The sequence below is a fragment of the Lates calcarifer genome, linkage group LG19, assembly GCF_001640805.2.
Source record: "Lates calcarifer isolate ASB-BC8 linkage group LG19, TLL_Latcal_v3, whole genome shotgun sequence".
NCBI lineage: Eukaryota > Metazoa > Chordata > Actinopteri > Centropomidae > Lates > Lates calcarifer.
The window spans coordinates 19,500,500-19,515,251 of record NC_066851.1 but is presented as its reverse complement, the minus strand read 5'-3'; the positions used below and the strand labels follow the sequence as shown (position 1 = coordinate 19,515,251).

General features: G+C 41.9%; 1 protein-coding gene across 3 annotated transcripts in view; it reads right to left on the bottom strand.

Annotated features, from left to right (window-relative positions):
• Positions 1 to 246: 246 nt before the first annotated feature.
• The window catches only part of map4k5 (mitogen-activated protein kinase kinase kinase kinase 5), a 31,901-nt gene continuing 17,395 nt past the window's right edge, over positions 247 to 14,752 (bottom strand). For all 3 annotated transcript variants that reach the window (XM_051078145.1, XM_018681682.2, XM_051078146.1), the window contains 19 exons: positions 14,042 to 14,100; positions 13,805 to 13,872; positions 12,592 to 12,636; positions 12,448 to 12,490; positions 12,113 to 12,323; positions 11,748 to 11,833; positions 11,305 to 11,346; positions 10,970 to 11,054; positions 10,803 to 10,882; positions 9,677 to 9,737; positions 8,708 to 8,822; positions 8,363 to 8,421; positions 7,610 to 7,713; positions 7,173 to 7,350; positions 6,660 to 6,728; positions 6,463 to 6,555; positions 6,098 to 6,168; positions 3,462 to 3,517; positions 247 to 1,201 (listed from right to left, as the gene is read on the bottom strand). In XM_051078145.1, the coding sequence (XP_050934102.1) occupies positions 1,114 to 1,201; positions 3,462 to 3,517; positions 6,098 to 6,168; positions 6,463 to 6,555; positions 6,660 to 6,728; positions 7,173 to 7,350; positions 7,610 to 7,713; positions 8,363 to 8,421; positions 8,708 to 8,822; positions 9,677 to 9,737; positions 10,803 to 10,882; positions 10,970 to 11,054; positions 11,305 to 11,346; positions 11,748 to 11,833; positions 12,113 to 12,323; positions 12,448 to 12,490; positions 12,592 to 12,636; positions 13,805 to 13,872; positions 14,042 to 14,100 (1,613 nt within the window). In that variant the 3' untranslated portion in view covers positions 247 to 1,113. The remainder of the gene's footprint in view (positions 1,202 to 3,461; positions 3,518 to 6,097; positions 6,169 to 6,462; positions 6,556 to 6,659; positions 6,729 to 7,172; positions 7,351 to 7,609; positions 7,714 to 8,362; positions 8,422 to 8,707; positions 8,823 to 9,676; positions 9,738 to 10,802; positions 10,883 to 10,969; positions 11,055 to 11,304; positions 11,347 to 11,747; positions 11,834 to 12,112; positions 12,324 to 12,447; positions 12,491 to 12,591; positions 12,637 to 13,804; positions 13,873 to 14,041; positions 14,101 to 14,752) is intronic.

Genomic DNA, 14,752 nt, shown 5'->3' with positions numbered 1-14,752 from the left:
TCATTCCACATGTGACGTGAGCTACAAAGAGGAAAATTTATCCCCGACGTGTTCTCCTGTCGCAGAGAGACCAATTAACGCAGGCTGGTGAAGTCAGAGGAATGGCAGACTAAATGGGGGGATAATGGAAACTAATGCTCACTCGTCTCCCCTCTCTTCCTCCCATCAGAGACTCATCATCAGCGAGGAGCAACTCTGCGCCTCATCAGAAACACAAACACAAAAATAAACCTGAGTCAGTTCGTGTCGTCTTGTTATCCACAGCGTTTTTTTTTATTACAAAAAACAGCATACATTAAACATTTGCGAAGGGAATGCAAAGATGTTAACAAAAACCTAGCATTTTCCCTCATTTTGTCATTTTAATTTTAAATTAAAAAAAATGTACAAAAGTGCTTACATGGTGCAAATAATGAGAAGTAAAAGGTCTATAAAAGAAGAGGGTAAAGAGAAAAAAATGTACATTATATCCAACTTCTAAAAATGCAGCAGAGCAGGAGAGATGCAACTATAGTACACAGCGGTAAAAATAACCAAAAGCTGCTCAGGAACTGTTCACTAGGTAGTTAATCCTCACACAGCAGGACCGCTCCGTCACTGTCTGTAAATCCAACATACCCTATTACATGAGGTTAATAAATATTGCTTAAATAACCCACATGGCTTGAGGGTTTCGGTTTAAACTGATCTATTAGTTTAACTACAGAGCTGTAAAATCCTCCCATTATTTGCTAATACAATCACAAATTCTTGTGATTTTTTTTAATGGCACTTTTGTCAATAATACCTCTAGATAACTTGTTTGTAACTCAGTCCACAGTACAGAAAAGTGAGAAAAATGCTAAGTAACAATGTTCATTTGAGCTTTTATGGTTTCCTCGTTGCTACAGTGAACGTGTTGCTGGTGTAAGGCTACTCATGAATCCCCCGTCTGAAGAGGCTCCCCTTTTACTGACCTGTCGATCCCCCTGATCAGTAACAAAAGCTCCCAATAACTGACGTTTTCTCATGACACAGAACCTTTAAGGTGAAAGTCTGACTGACTTTTTCTCTCAAACACTGAGGCATCTTATCCACAATTTTTCTAAGACCTGTCCAGTCTCCGGCGGAGGATCAGTAACTGTTCTCATGACCTGCTAAAATGTAGAGGTTGCTCAGGGCCGTGGGGTTGTCTGTGGGTCGGCTCTCCAAAACCACCACCCTGTAGAAGAAACACAAGAGCAGCGGTCAGGACGTTAGACAAATATTAAATGAAGGTGGTCGTGGAACTGCGTGAAACATAAACCAAAGCTGAGCAGACTGGCTGCACCTGAAGAAAACTTTCATGTCGGTGTCAGTCTGGCAACTACAGAGCTGAACTCAGACACAAAGGAAGCTGCTAAAGATTATTATATCATATAAATACCAAACACTTTTTTACAACCTTGGACAGAGCCAGGACAGCAGTCTTTATGCTAAGCTAAGCTAACCTCCATATTTTCCACACAGAAAAGAGAGTGGTATCAATCTTCTCTTCTAACTCCAAGAAGGCTTTAATATCTGGGACCTGGGCCCAGATCTGAGTCCTCTTGGCACCATAGTCCAGTTTGTTTGTTAGTGTGAACACTGTGTACCATACCCCATGCCTGGGTCCACTTAAAAAGGAGGTCAAGTACGGTTCACATGTAGCGGGGTATAGTTTGCATCAGGTGGGAAAACAACTGCAGCAGAACACGAACACGGACTACTTCTTCCTCTTCTTCATCTTTATGTCTACTGGAAGACTGCAGATCAACTAGGGGCATACTTAAGTACTGCCATACTTTATTTGAGTGTGTAGATATGCAGTGTATTTGGGGACAGAAACAACAAGACTAATATGAGAGCTGACACACAGGGGAGTAGTATGAAGAAAGCTTAAAAAGCAAGCCTCAAAAATGATGAATTTTTCTTTAGAGCTGACCAGTTTTCAAAAATAAACCATAACTTTTGAGATGCTGGATCTTTTTTTCTACCTCCAGGCAGCCGCTGGTTTCAGTTCATGGCAGTGTGGTTTGCAAATAAAACTCCAGTGAACACAATTCTTTTTGTCAAACTTTGTAAAATGAGTGGAAACCAGCAGATGCCTAGAGGGTAGAAAATCGACCTTAAAACGTTGCAAAACATCGTTAAATAATGTGAGCTCTGCATGTTTTAGAGCTACAAGGATTTTAAAGATTTGACTGACTGCATAATACAGCAGCACATCTGTCTCCAGGACTAACGCTTTAACAAAATGTAAGGATGCAATATGAAGTCAGCAGAAATGTGTAGCTTATTGTCCGGGTGATTGATAGGGGAACCTGCTAATAATTTACTTGCACTGACAACGACAAGACTAGCATCATGTTAATGGTATCAGTCTACTCAGAGCACGGCGTAGTGACAGAGGCGTGCATGTTAAATGGCACGTTAAGCGACAGCGAGATGACGGCTCGATCGGGGGTGCATCTTCAGATGGCGTTCGTCTCGTGGCGGTGACAGGTGAGCAGGGAAGCTACAGTCCATACTGTCTGTTCCATCAGATGAAATTACAGAGGTGCGGAGAGACACTCAAACCAGGCTGGCACTGCCAGGGCAGTGGTGAATAAAACATGGAGGGGGTGGCTGGGGGTGGGGGAGTGGGGGTGGATGGGCAGAGAGAGAGAGACCTCGCTCTGGTGCCACAGGCAGCGCGGCTTCATCAGGAGTCATCACTGCTGAATTGAGCATGCTCTGTGTGTGTGTGTGAGGCTAAATCTCATCCCGCTGTGTCTGCAGTTGAAACCGGTCATCATGACATCAGTCTGCATGATTAATCGATTAGTCAACCGGCAGAAAATTGTCATATTTTATCAAACGAGTTTGTGACTGTTAGCTGAAAGCCTTCATGTCCCCGCCAAGCATGAAACAGACAGAGACCAGAGAGGGTATTCAAGGACAGTGTCACAGGGTCACAAGGACAGTCGGGGTCAGATCCATCAGAGGGTAAAATGCAGGGCCAGAGACAGATAAAGACAATTAGTTGGAGGTGTGAGATGAAAACAGAGCGAGGAGGGGAAAAACACGGCTGCAGGTCGGGTAGAGTCACCAGCACAGCGAGAGATCTATCAGAGGCAGCAGGAGATGAGAGCTGAACGCAGGAGGTGAGCGGGTTGTTGGTTGGTTTCCAGGTAATAGCAACACACAAGGGCCTGAGGGAGGGGCAGTCATAATCACGAGTGTGTGGTTTTATGGAAATAATGGGGCTGGTAAATTATACAAACAGTAGTGCTGGTGAAAACACAGGTAAACAAAAAAAGTGAGGGGGGGTAAAGAGAGATATGGTTGTTCATTTCTCCCATGAGATGAGGTGTTTTACGTAAGTCCTTTGAGATTTTTGTGGTACGTGCTCCTCCGCTCGTTGCGCTTGTTCACCCATGTGCACTGATGTAGCTGAAGACGGAAAAAATCTCTGTACCAACCTGTCAGATCCGAGGAGACGGAAGACTCTGCTTGGATCAGAAATCTCCTGGGTCACCTATGAATGAAAAAACACAACTGCTTTAAAGTGTTTTTTTTTGTTTATCTGAAGGACTGAAGTACATGTGATGCTGAGGGGGCGTTAAAAAGCACAAATGGTGACCTATCATTTTACTCGAGCTTGGTATGACAGTTTCACTTCAGCAAAAACTCACACCTGTTTCAAGGTGAGGGGACACTGATTTTATTTATCTTGTATGTTAAGTCACACCTCACAGCCAAAACATAATGATTGGTACAAAAACTAGGTCCAGTATAAAGCCTGAATTACTGATGCCTGTCAAACTCACGCTCCATTTTACCCTAGCTCATGAACAAAAATCTTTCACTTTGGGCAACAACTCGCTCCCAATCTAAAGTTAGCAATCCACCGTTTTCCAGAAGAAAATCATGGCCTTGGACTTGAAGGCGCTGACTCTATACTACTATAAAAAAATCAAAAACAAGACCCCAATAAATCAAAAACAAGCTCATTATAGAATATACCAAAATTACTAACATTTCTGATTGTCCAACTGTCATTTAAGCAACTATTCAGGCATTGTTACCCCTCAACTGAAAGTAAAATGACATCTGATGTTGAAGAAATCTGCCCCAATTCAGTGTCTGCTCTGCTGAAGTGCTAACAACTAGTTTATATAAAGGAGTAAAATAAACATTTGCAATTATGTTTGTTATTTGTTTGTGGTATTCAATACCTTTAATGCAAAATCTATGTTTCTAATAATCTATGCATAAATTACACATATATGGTGTAATGATGATTTTAACTTAATCAATAAAAAAAGCATTTGTTTAACCAATCAGAATTAAAATAACAAGTCTGCTTTTCTGCTGTGTTTACTGATTTAAGCCTTTTATACGTCACAAAACATTATCTACATAGATTTATTGGTTATTTAGTGTCAGTCTGTTCAACTCAAAAAAATCCTGTCCAGTGTTTTAATTTTGCTGCTGAGACAACTGTTTACATGTGGCTCACGTATTGTTCCTTTAACAACTAAATGTCTACATGTTTTTTAACAGACTGTAGGTAACTGAGTGCCGTCTCTAGGGACTCTATAATCCTGGAGCTTACCTGTTCTAGTCACAAGATGTAGCCTGACACTTTGCAGAGAAAAAGACAAGGGCCCCTTCAAAACACACTCCTATGTGTTGACATGACATGAAAACTTGTCGACAGATGCGAGATAGTCGGCGGGTGACACCTGCTAGGTGTAAGTCCTTGGCCTCGGGAGAGATCTGATCTGTTTAAGTCTAAATGAGAACAAGGTCTCGGGTGTTCAGAGGAGCACCCACCAAGGCAGGCACGGATCAATAAGCCTGCCCCCCTTGAATGCCTTCGCTTTTGAGAGGAATCATAACGAGACGATGGCTGAATTATTTAGTGCTGCTCCCTGTTGTGTGACGGGTTTCGTTTATGATTGAGCATGAATTTTGCATGGCTGCTGACATTTCAAAAATCCTTGCTATGGGAGAACGGTCAAGCTGGGCTGGGCACAGACTCAGCAAACAGACCTTCTGTTTCATCCGAGTGCTGCAGGACCACGTCTGACACGGCAAGCTTTCAAAAGGGTGGCCCCTATCGCCATATCACTTTTCATAAAAACAGAATGCTTCACCTCCCTGCGATCTCTTGAACTTTTTTTGTGCCGCTGAATGCGACTCGTGATCGGGTTAGCATGGAATCCCTCCGTGAAAGGTGGACAAATTCATTACCTTCGGCCTGACACAAAGACACTTTGTCTGGCTCCACCTGAGGGCTAATCTCCTAGGATCACCTACAGCATGTAGCCATGCATATAAACTGACGGCACTCAGGGTCTTTGTTGACGAGACCCAGAGGTGTTTGTTCGTGTGCAAAACAAAGAAGCTCGTATTCATGGAGGTGAAACAAACTAGAGTCTGTGGTCTCTGGGTACCAATGAAAACGGATACTTAAACCGTGATGTCAGTATTGTTTTTAACTATGAAAAATCTTCTAAAGGGAGAAAGTTTTATATTAAAGGTGTTATATGTAAGGTTTGCTATCGTTACGTAGCTAACATTAGCATTAACAGCTGTTTACTTACCAACATGGAAAAAAGACTGCAAGTTCAGTATCAAACTTCATTCCTTTACTCGGCAAGTGCTGTCTCCAGCAGTGGAAACGCTTGTTTTGCTTCTATTTCTATCACTTTTCCTTGACTGATATTAGCGTGATAACTAGCTAGCCCCAGCCCATCCTGTCTCCTAACACCATGTTGCTATAATGAGTCACTGCAGCGTCCAGTCTGCCCTCAGTCTAATATGAGAGGATGAAGAAACAGTGTTGCCCAGAGTTTATTTTAACCTCTTGTCTTGTCAACACAACGATGGCTGAAGCTCTTGGTGAGTGAACAGCTGTCAGTGCTAATGTTGTCTGTGTAATGACAGCAAAAACTTACATATAGCACCTTTAAAGGTTAACTACACCCTTAAATTTAGCTTGAAAGGCTCTCTCCCAGCACATAGTAATGTGTGAGTAAATGTTCTAGCTTTACACTAAAGATACATAAATGTAGATATAAACTTCTGTAGTGGTTATGGTGTATTTTACCTCATTGGACTTGAAGCTCTTTCCCTGCATGCCGTGTTTCCAGAAGGCCAGGACACTGTCCTGAAGGCACACTGTTATGACAGAGAGGTTAGAGGCCAATGCAACATGGTCAGCTTGATTGAAACAAACTATAAGTGTGAGAACTATGCAGTTCAATTTGAGTTTTCCTAAATCAAATATGCATCATTGCTGGATATATGACAGCTTTTCTGCAGATCTGTCAGTTTTTCATGCTGGGATTTTTATTAAGTAAGCGATTTCAGTTTTTATGCTGACATAAACCACTCTCCACACTAAAAATGTGATGTACTTCTACTTCTTTACCACAGATGCTGAAGTGAGTGAAGGCTTGTCGGGAAGCTTACCAACAGATCCGATGCAGAAGTCAAAGCTGAGCTCAGATGCCAGCTTCTTGTTAGACTTCAGCCTGCCCTGGAGATTTACAATCTTCAAATTTTCTGCAGAAGAAAATAATAAAAGGCTGTTGGAATGAACAAACTCAGACACTTAAATCTGGACTCTTCAAAAACTGTATTAACTGTTAAAAAGAGATTGCACATACGGTCCAAACACACCAACACCGTGTCCCTCTCCAGCTGGGTGACATGGATTGCATCCACCTGCTGATTACCTGTGGAAAGGAAACAGTAACAATCCTGTAACATCCCCAGTGATGTACAATGTACTGTGTGTTTCTTTCAATGTCATCATTAGTGTATTAGTCATTTTATAATTAAGCCTTGAAGATTAGTTTACATATTTTTTAGAGGCCTGTTTTCACAAGGAGGGTTCTTTGTGCGGTTTATGTGTAGAGGAAGCAATACCACAGAAATACACGTCACAGTATGTTGTGCCTTCTTGTTTAAACTGCACAAAAGCTGCCCAGGAGGATAATGTGTTTCACATGGTATCAATGGCAAAACCACAAAGGCGTTGGTCCGTTTCACACTATTGAAATTAGAGGAACTGGTTTCTGCAGAAGTCACCATTCACCCATTTCCTAACACAACAATATGCCCTTGTGTCCACGGCATTCATCGCTACATCAGATACTGTCATTACATGTTTGACTTACTTGTTCCCATCTCTGTGAACCAGGAGGAGCAGGAGTTGAGGTTGATAGTCTCAAAGCGAACCACCTGGCCTGGCTCTGTGCCCTGGCTGATGGCCACACACACCAGAGGATACTCCTGCTCTGGGACCACCAGCATCTCAAACACCTTCAGTGGGCTGGGGAGAGGGAAGTCAAAATGCTGCAGCAGGGAGAGAGAGAAGACACAGAGGTTAGTGTCAGTGTTTTCTGATAATTAATGAGACTTTGAGTGTATTTTGTGGTGGAAGTATCAGTTTAGCAGTGTTGTGCTTATACAAATTCCCTGTAACTTGAGTTTAAGAGCAAAGGAGCAATGTGCATTTTTAGTTAACTCAAGTTGTCCTGATCCTTATTTCCTTGCACTTCCTTGCTAGATTCAAAAATAAAATCAGAGACAACACAGAAAATAGTGAACTGACCTTGATGAGCATGAACCTCTGCATAGGCTCATACCACTGCAACAGGACAATCCCAGACTGCAGCGCTCCACACAGGTACTTGTGGCCTGTGTACGGATTTCTCACTGTGAAATAGACAGAAAAAGAGTGTCAACACACGTAGCTAGACTGAGCTGTGTGTGTCCTCTATTACCCGTTCCCCACCAAGGCAGCCATCGAGGGCCGGTTTGGAGCCAATCTCGAACCAGTTCTTTGCGTTTCAGCAGCAAAAGAACCGGCTCTGGGCCAGGAAAACTGGCTTTTTAAAAATTTTCAAAATCAAATTTAGAATGTTTAAATGCCACTGTGGGCTCACAAAGCTAGGAGCAATACTCGTAAAGAGACCACATAGTCCACCATTGTTGTTGTTGTGCTCTTTAGTTGTGGAAAAGCCAACCAGTTCTTAGAGAGTTTGCAAGTTGAACCATCTCTGAACTGGCACTAGTAGCAGCCCAGAACCAGCACCTAACACCTAGGTTTGTGTTGGTGGAAAGCGGCACTATGACAGTATGTACCAGAAGTATCGGGTTTAAAAGACTGGAGAGACTCAGTAATGATATTCAAAACCTCACACAAATCAATACATCATCATGGATACCTAATAGTTTACAGAATTGTTGCAGCAATGCACAGGAGGACGTGTCTATAAGGAGATACTTCTTGTGTATTGACATGGTTTAAGAAGGAAGGCTGAGTAAATAAAACTAAGTGGCTGGGAGGGAAAAGGCCACTCACCAATGCAGCACTTGTGACAGCCCTTTGTGTCAGGGATCTTCGTTGTCAAGGCAAACCTCCTGAGGAGAGAGAAAACAGTCAAGTTGTCGTGACCACAATCTTAAAAGAGCTGATGACGTCTAGAATCGGGGAAGTTGGCCAGTGGTTCTCCTTTTTCTCTACCAGCCCAGTCATTTGTCATGACAGTGGACAGTGAAGAACAAAAAGACTGCACAGCATGAGTGTGGCAACATGCTTAGAGTTAGAGAAGCAGAGTTGTTACCTCATCACGAAAGTGACAGGAGTGTAGCTTAGAAAATTTATATACGAGACATGATTCAGAACAAAAAAGCCTCATGATCTCACCTGGGTAAAATTTTGTCTGGGAAGCGATGAGTCTGGAACTGAGCGGCCAGGCCCGGCTTCTTCAGCTGCTCAAACAGCCCGATGAGATTGTGGGAGTACAGCTGGAAGGTTTTCCCTGGAGCAGAATACAGTAGATTCAGTCATGAGCTTCACGGGCAAAAAACAGTGAGTAATGTAACAGTAATCAAAGCCAAGAGTTAAAATGCACTCATCTTAAACACGACACACAAGAACTGAGTAAATGTTTCTTCACTTTATAAATATTTTGGATATAATTTCTAATCCCATGAAGCAGCTTTCACGTGTAAGAAGGTTAGACGTGAACAGGGGTAAAAAAAAAAAAAAAAAAAAGGAAGTGTGATGATGATGTGAAGCATGATTACCTTCTGATGAAGCCAGTTAGTAGAATATCAAATCAAGCCAGGCGAGAGGAGGATGGACAGTGTCCAAGGGAAGAGGAGAAGAGAACAGAGGTTTAGTATACCAAGGGGCAAACTGCTGAAGGTAAAACCGAAAGTAGACCTCACACTTTGTAATCCCATCCTCAACTGTTCAACCGAGAAAAGGTTTCGCTTCTTACGACAGCCAACTGAAGACAGTTTGGTTTTGAATGATAGATGATTTGACTTTTCTGACGACAAACAGCATTTCTGTTTTGTTATATGTATCAAACTGCGCTGTGCTTTTGCAGCTGGTATACTGTGTAACCTACACAGGTCAATATATGAGTGGTTCTTCAGCTGAGGAACAGGCTGTAAAGTCAAGATGTGTCACTCATGAGTCACTGTGCTAAGAGGACACAGTTCTTACAGAGGCTTTCTGATTGCAAACAAGAGAAACAGCTATTTTAGGGCTGCAGATATGGAGTGACTGTGTTGCCCTCAGGGGCTGTCAGATAACAGGACAAAGAAGCAGCAGGTTATGACAGTGGCCAGTGAAGCAGGAGGCTGTGATAAATCAATCACTTACCAGATAAAGACATCAGGTTGTTGTTGATAACGTACAGCCATGTACACTTCCTTGGGAAGAGCTAAACAGGGAGTTAAACAAAGACAGCACAATCAGCATGTAGCTGCACATTAGTTCTCAATGGAAGGAGTAAAACAGGGTGAAAGAACATTAATTTGTCAATTAAATGTTTGCTGAGCCCCTCCTCTGAATTGCTCAATAATAGCTTAGCAACCGTAACTAAGCACAGCAGGTCTGTCGAGCTCTGTTGAAGCTGTGTATGTGGGGCCCTAATAATAATGATACCCAGCATCCCAAGAGTTTGGAGGGTTGTGTCTTTTTATCAAGCTTTTTCAAAACTAAAAAGATGAGAGCAAAAGTGTAAGGACAAAGTCAAATGCTGTGGCCATTGTTAACTGACTGCATTAGTTTGTGTAGGTACAGGTTACATAAAAAACCCTGTGTGTGTAGTATTTTCACACTGTGTGGAGTTTACGGTAACACTAGCTGCTCTTTACTGCATTTTGGGAAGTTTAAAGTCCAGCAACCCCAGACACATTACCTGAGACTGGGGTATATTTGCTAAACATGTTGGTCAGTACCTCATCCTAAAAGTCTTTCCTCTTGTTAACGTTAAAAGTAAAACATAGCGTTATATAAAATATAAACAAGGATGAAGTTAGAACAAAATAACATCTCATGCTGAACACTCTTTCTACTGGGACATTAGCTCTACACAGCAACACAAGAACAATGCTGTCTCTGTATTTAGTTACATGTCATTTCCACGGATCATCAACTGGTGATCCCGCTAACTTTTTGTTTGGGACAAGGGGCTTTAGTCCCAAATCTTCTGGCTCAATATAACGCACAAAACCAGATTATTGTATTAAAACAACTCAGCTGGAAACATTAAAGTCAACTGGAGCCCAAGTTAACTTAATTAGAGGCCTAGTCACGGCAAATTTGATGGTCGCTGACTGGAAGTGAGAAGCCTCGCTTTTGTCGACTTCTGTCTGAAATCAAGACCATTGGTCAAATACTAAAGTTGAGTGGTAAATCTGCCACTTTTACAACTGATAACATCAAGTAACAGTTACTCTTTTAACAAATACCAGTTCTAACATTTGGTTTTAGCTGGTGTTACCTGCTCCATTGTGGCTTCATGCAGCTCGTTAAGATTCAGCGTATAGATGCCATCCTCTGTCCCAAAGATCAGGTACTGATCTAGAAGGGAAAAAAATGATGTATTCACTTTAATAAAACATGTTAACTCTGTGTGTTTGTGTAGGTGTTTGTTGCATGAAGCTGTACCTTTGGTGTCTGGATGAATCCATGATGTGGCACAGTTGATCTTCAGTGGACAGCCATCAAACACTTTGGAGAAACAGGCTCCCATCTGCAGTGAAAATCAACACAGCTCAAAACAGGCGGTCTCTGGCTCAGTGAAGCACTAAAATGTCAGCCAGGGTTTAATGAGCTGGAGCTGGAGCAGAGGCAACCACAAAGCAGAAAGCTCTGTGGACCCCAAATATCTACAGAATGTACAGCAGCGTTTCAGACAAGAGTTTAATAACAGTGCCCATGAAACCAGGCCAGCAGGGAAGAAGAGCAGAGACTGTGCGGGACAATGCAGATGATTCACTCACCAGCACTTTAGGGGTGGGAGGCAGGCCGTTGATGGCTGGTTTCTGAGGAGGAGCAGAGGAGACAAAAAACCCACATAATATATTATAGATGCAGACAAAGAAACAACAATTACTTTAAATTTAGCTGCCTAATTTAGTTTCAGTCTCAACAATGATCCAAACAAACAGTATGAGCTGGTTTTTTGTGTGTGTTCTGTCAAAGTCAATTAAATGTTCAACATGAGTAGATGCCAGATTTCCCTCTTTAACTATCAGTGTTTGGCTCTTACAAAGGAAAAACATCATATTTGAGGTCTCAGTGAAAGATGAGCCAGCTTGTTAGAGACAGTCCACGTGCAAAATATAGGTTCTAAGATCATAGATGATTTTTATATCTTAAAACCAAATGGAACTAAAAATGAAAGGTGTGGGGGTTTGACTGAAATCCATAACTGTAAACTCACAGGGAATTCCTTCTTCTCTTTCCGGTGCTGCTGGTTGGGTGGTGGCTTGGGACTGCCTCCATTCACACTGCCATCTGAATCATTATCTGTCAAGAGAGAGCAGGCAGATGGAAAATTTCATTTGCAGCATAACTATTAATCATACTGTCAAACAGACAGAATCTATATCCAAACATCAGATATGTTTACATCAGGCTCTCTTACCTTTACATTCAGATTTACTGAGAGCTTGTAAAAATAAGATAAGTATTCATTTAGAGACCTACATTAATCAAGAATTCAGACACCAATGAAAGACATATGAACAGGTCATTACACAGGTAAATTCAGGTGCTACAAGTTAGAGAAGAAAAGCTGGAACTCACCAGGATCAGAGGCGTGAGACAAAAGGCCAGGGCTGCTGACACTGGCAGAGAGGAAGTCTGGCGACGAGTGCTCCACCTTGTTGCCCTGCTCAGGTGTGCTCTGTCTGCGGGCCACCTGACTCGGCCCGTTCTCGGAGTTAGGAAACCTCCGCACTGTCAGTGACCTCTCCTCATTCAGGCCGAGCTCCTCTGATGAACTGTTTAATCGTGGCTGAAGATAAGAGTAAAAAGTCTGCTCTTCATTCAAATCACTCTGCAGTTCAAACATATCCAACATTGATACTAATTGTACAAATGCAAAATAAACAAATAAATAAAATTTTATAGTTTCTCACCTTTGGGGGCAGAGGAGGAGGAACCCCTGGCTTGAGAGTTGACCTGAAGTGGAGGTTTTTTGTTTTTTTTTAAGAAAGATGTTAACTACAGCAATGCATATTTGTGTGTTTATGATGAAATTTAAATCTATTAATGTAACTCACAGCTCTACTTCTTCAAAGGCGTCTTCAAGATGGGCGATGTGTCCCCTGCAGGGAACAAACAAAGCAATCAGTGTGGAAATTATGACCCATCAGAGCTCAGGAGGGGTGTTAATGATGCAAATGTTTATGTAAAATCTCTCTTTAGACACAAAGAGAGCATGACTCAAGGGAGGAGAAGGGGATGGTGTTTGTTTTACTGAACAGAGTGAACATCATGGGTTGGAAACCACAAAAAATACATTTCTGTTTCTGTTCAAATTAATGAGTTTGAAAACTGGGACCAAGACCATGGTGTACTTAACTTTCAGAATATTTAATGTTGTCTCTTTTATCAGTAAATCATGAAATTAATTGAATGGAGCCAAAAGTAGAGACCTACAACAAATTTGATTTGAATTCTGCAGGCTGATAATTAAATATCCTCCTGTCTAATTTCACATCTCAGTGTCCTACCTGCCTTCCTACCTCAGACTCATGTATGCAACTGGATCTACAGCTATTACCACACATAGTGAATGGAGGGTTGTCAGAGAGGGTGACTGGTGCACATGGTGGGTGCTAAACTTCACTGCAGAAATGGTGGTGACTGAGCGAGGGTTGTGGGGGTGGGGGTGGATGGCGAACAGCACTACAGCACACACAGCGTTAGTGTTACCGTTGGAACAATTCATCCTCAACGCTTTTGAGAAGGCTCCTTCGAGGGACAAGACAACAGAGAGAGAAGGAGAGGCCAACAGTGCAAAAGAGGAAAAGAGAGAAGTGGAAGGAGAAAAAGAAACTGTCAAAGCACATGGACAAGTGAGGAGTTTAACATTTAGAACTGCAGATGGGGGAGAGATGAGTTCATGCACAGACACAGGTTATAGCTCCAGTGAGTGAGCAGGTTAATGTGACCGACAGTGAGGAGCATCCTGCAGGAAAATTTATTTACAGTCAGTGTCAACAATGAGTAACATGCCTTTGGGGTCCTTTCTGTTCTGCTTTCTAAACTATACTTTGTCACTCTTCATTAATCATATTGTGGATCCATGAATTTTGTGTTTTTAAAGAGGTAAAATAAAGACACAAAACTTTAACCAGACATTGTCTCCACTCTCTGGATGAATCTCCAGAGATGCATCCATCTAATAAATAAGCCAGGTAAAGAGGGAGAGGGAGAGAGAGCAGGGGGTAAATAGGAGCAGTTCCCATGACAACAGTTTCCATGGATTACCTGGTTGTTATTCCTCCCTCTGCAAAGGGACTCCAGGGTGAGGGGAAGTCATTATCCTTACTCACATCCTGTGGAAAGGCACACATGCACAAAAATAGAAATTTTAAAACCTGGATTTTTTTTATTTGTGGATTTTTTTTTCTTTTTTGTACATGCACATTAACTTAACTGATCACAAAGAGAATCAGAAAGCAGTGCTTGAGTACAAATACTGATTAAACTGAATGTCATTATCACCATTTCAGAATGAGCCTCAGTTTCCTTCCGGAGTGGTGGTTCGAACTGGAGTTTGTCGACTGTGAATGACAAAAAAATGTGTTCAGTCTTTTTCCTTACACACGTCTTTGGCACTAGAGGGCATCAGTATCCAACACTTCAAGACACACAAAGCCTTAAGAGTAGTACCAGGGAACCTTGGAAAAACACTCCGAGTCCATTCTTAACATAGAAACACGTGTGAGAATTAACTAAAAGCAGATCAACTGCTTCCATTGCAACATACCTGTCAAAACACCACCAGGACCCTTCATTGATTTATTGTGCTACTATATGAATGTTTGGTCTGGAGCTTGAAGACGAGTCAGTCACCAAAGACAAACACAGATCACAACTGACACTAACCAGATCTGTTCACTTTGGAGAAACACTGGTTAAGAGAAAAAGAATTACAAATAAATCAAGGAGCAGATTCCTGTCCGTTTAGGTTTGAGGTCACATTCTGTCAAACAGTTGATCCCATAGAGGAGACTGTTACAGCGTCCAGTATAAACATGATGTGATCCTGCTGCAATTATGAGGGCGAAAGAAATCAACCAACCTGCCAATAAATACTCCCACATAATCAGCTTCTCATTAACAAAGAAACTTTGTATTCAAGAATTCAGACCACTATATTTTTTTCTCCTGTGTGTTTTTCTGCATGAGGTATGTTGATATGGTGGGTGCTGC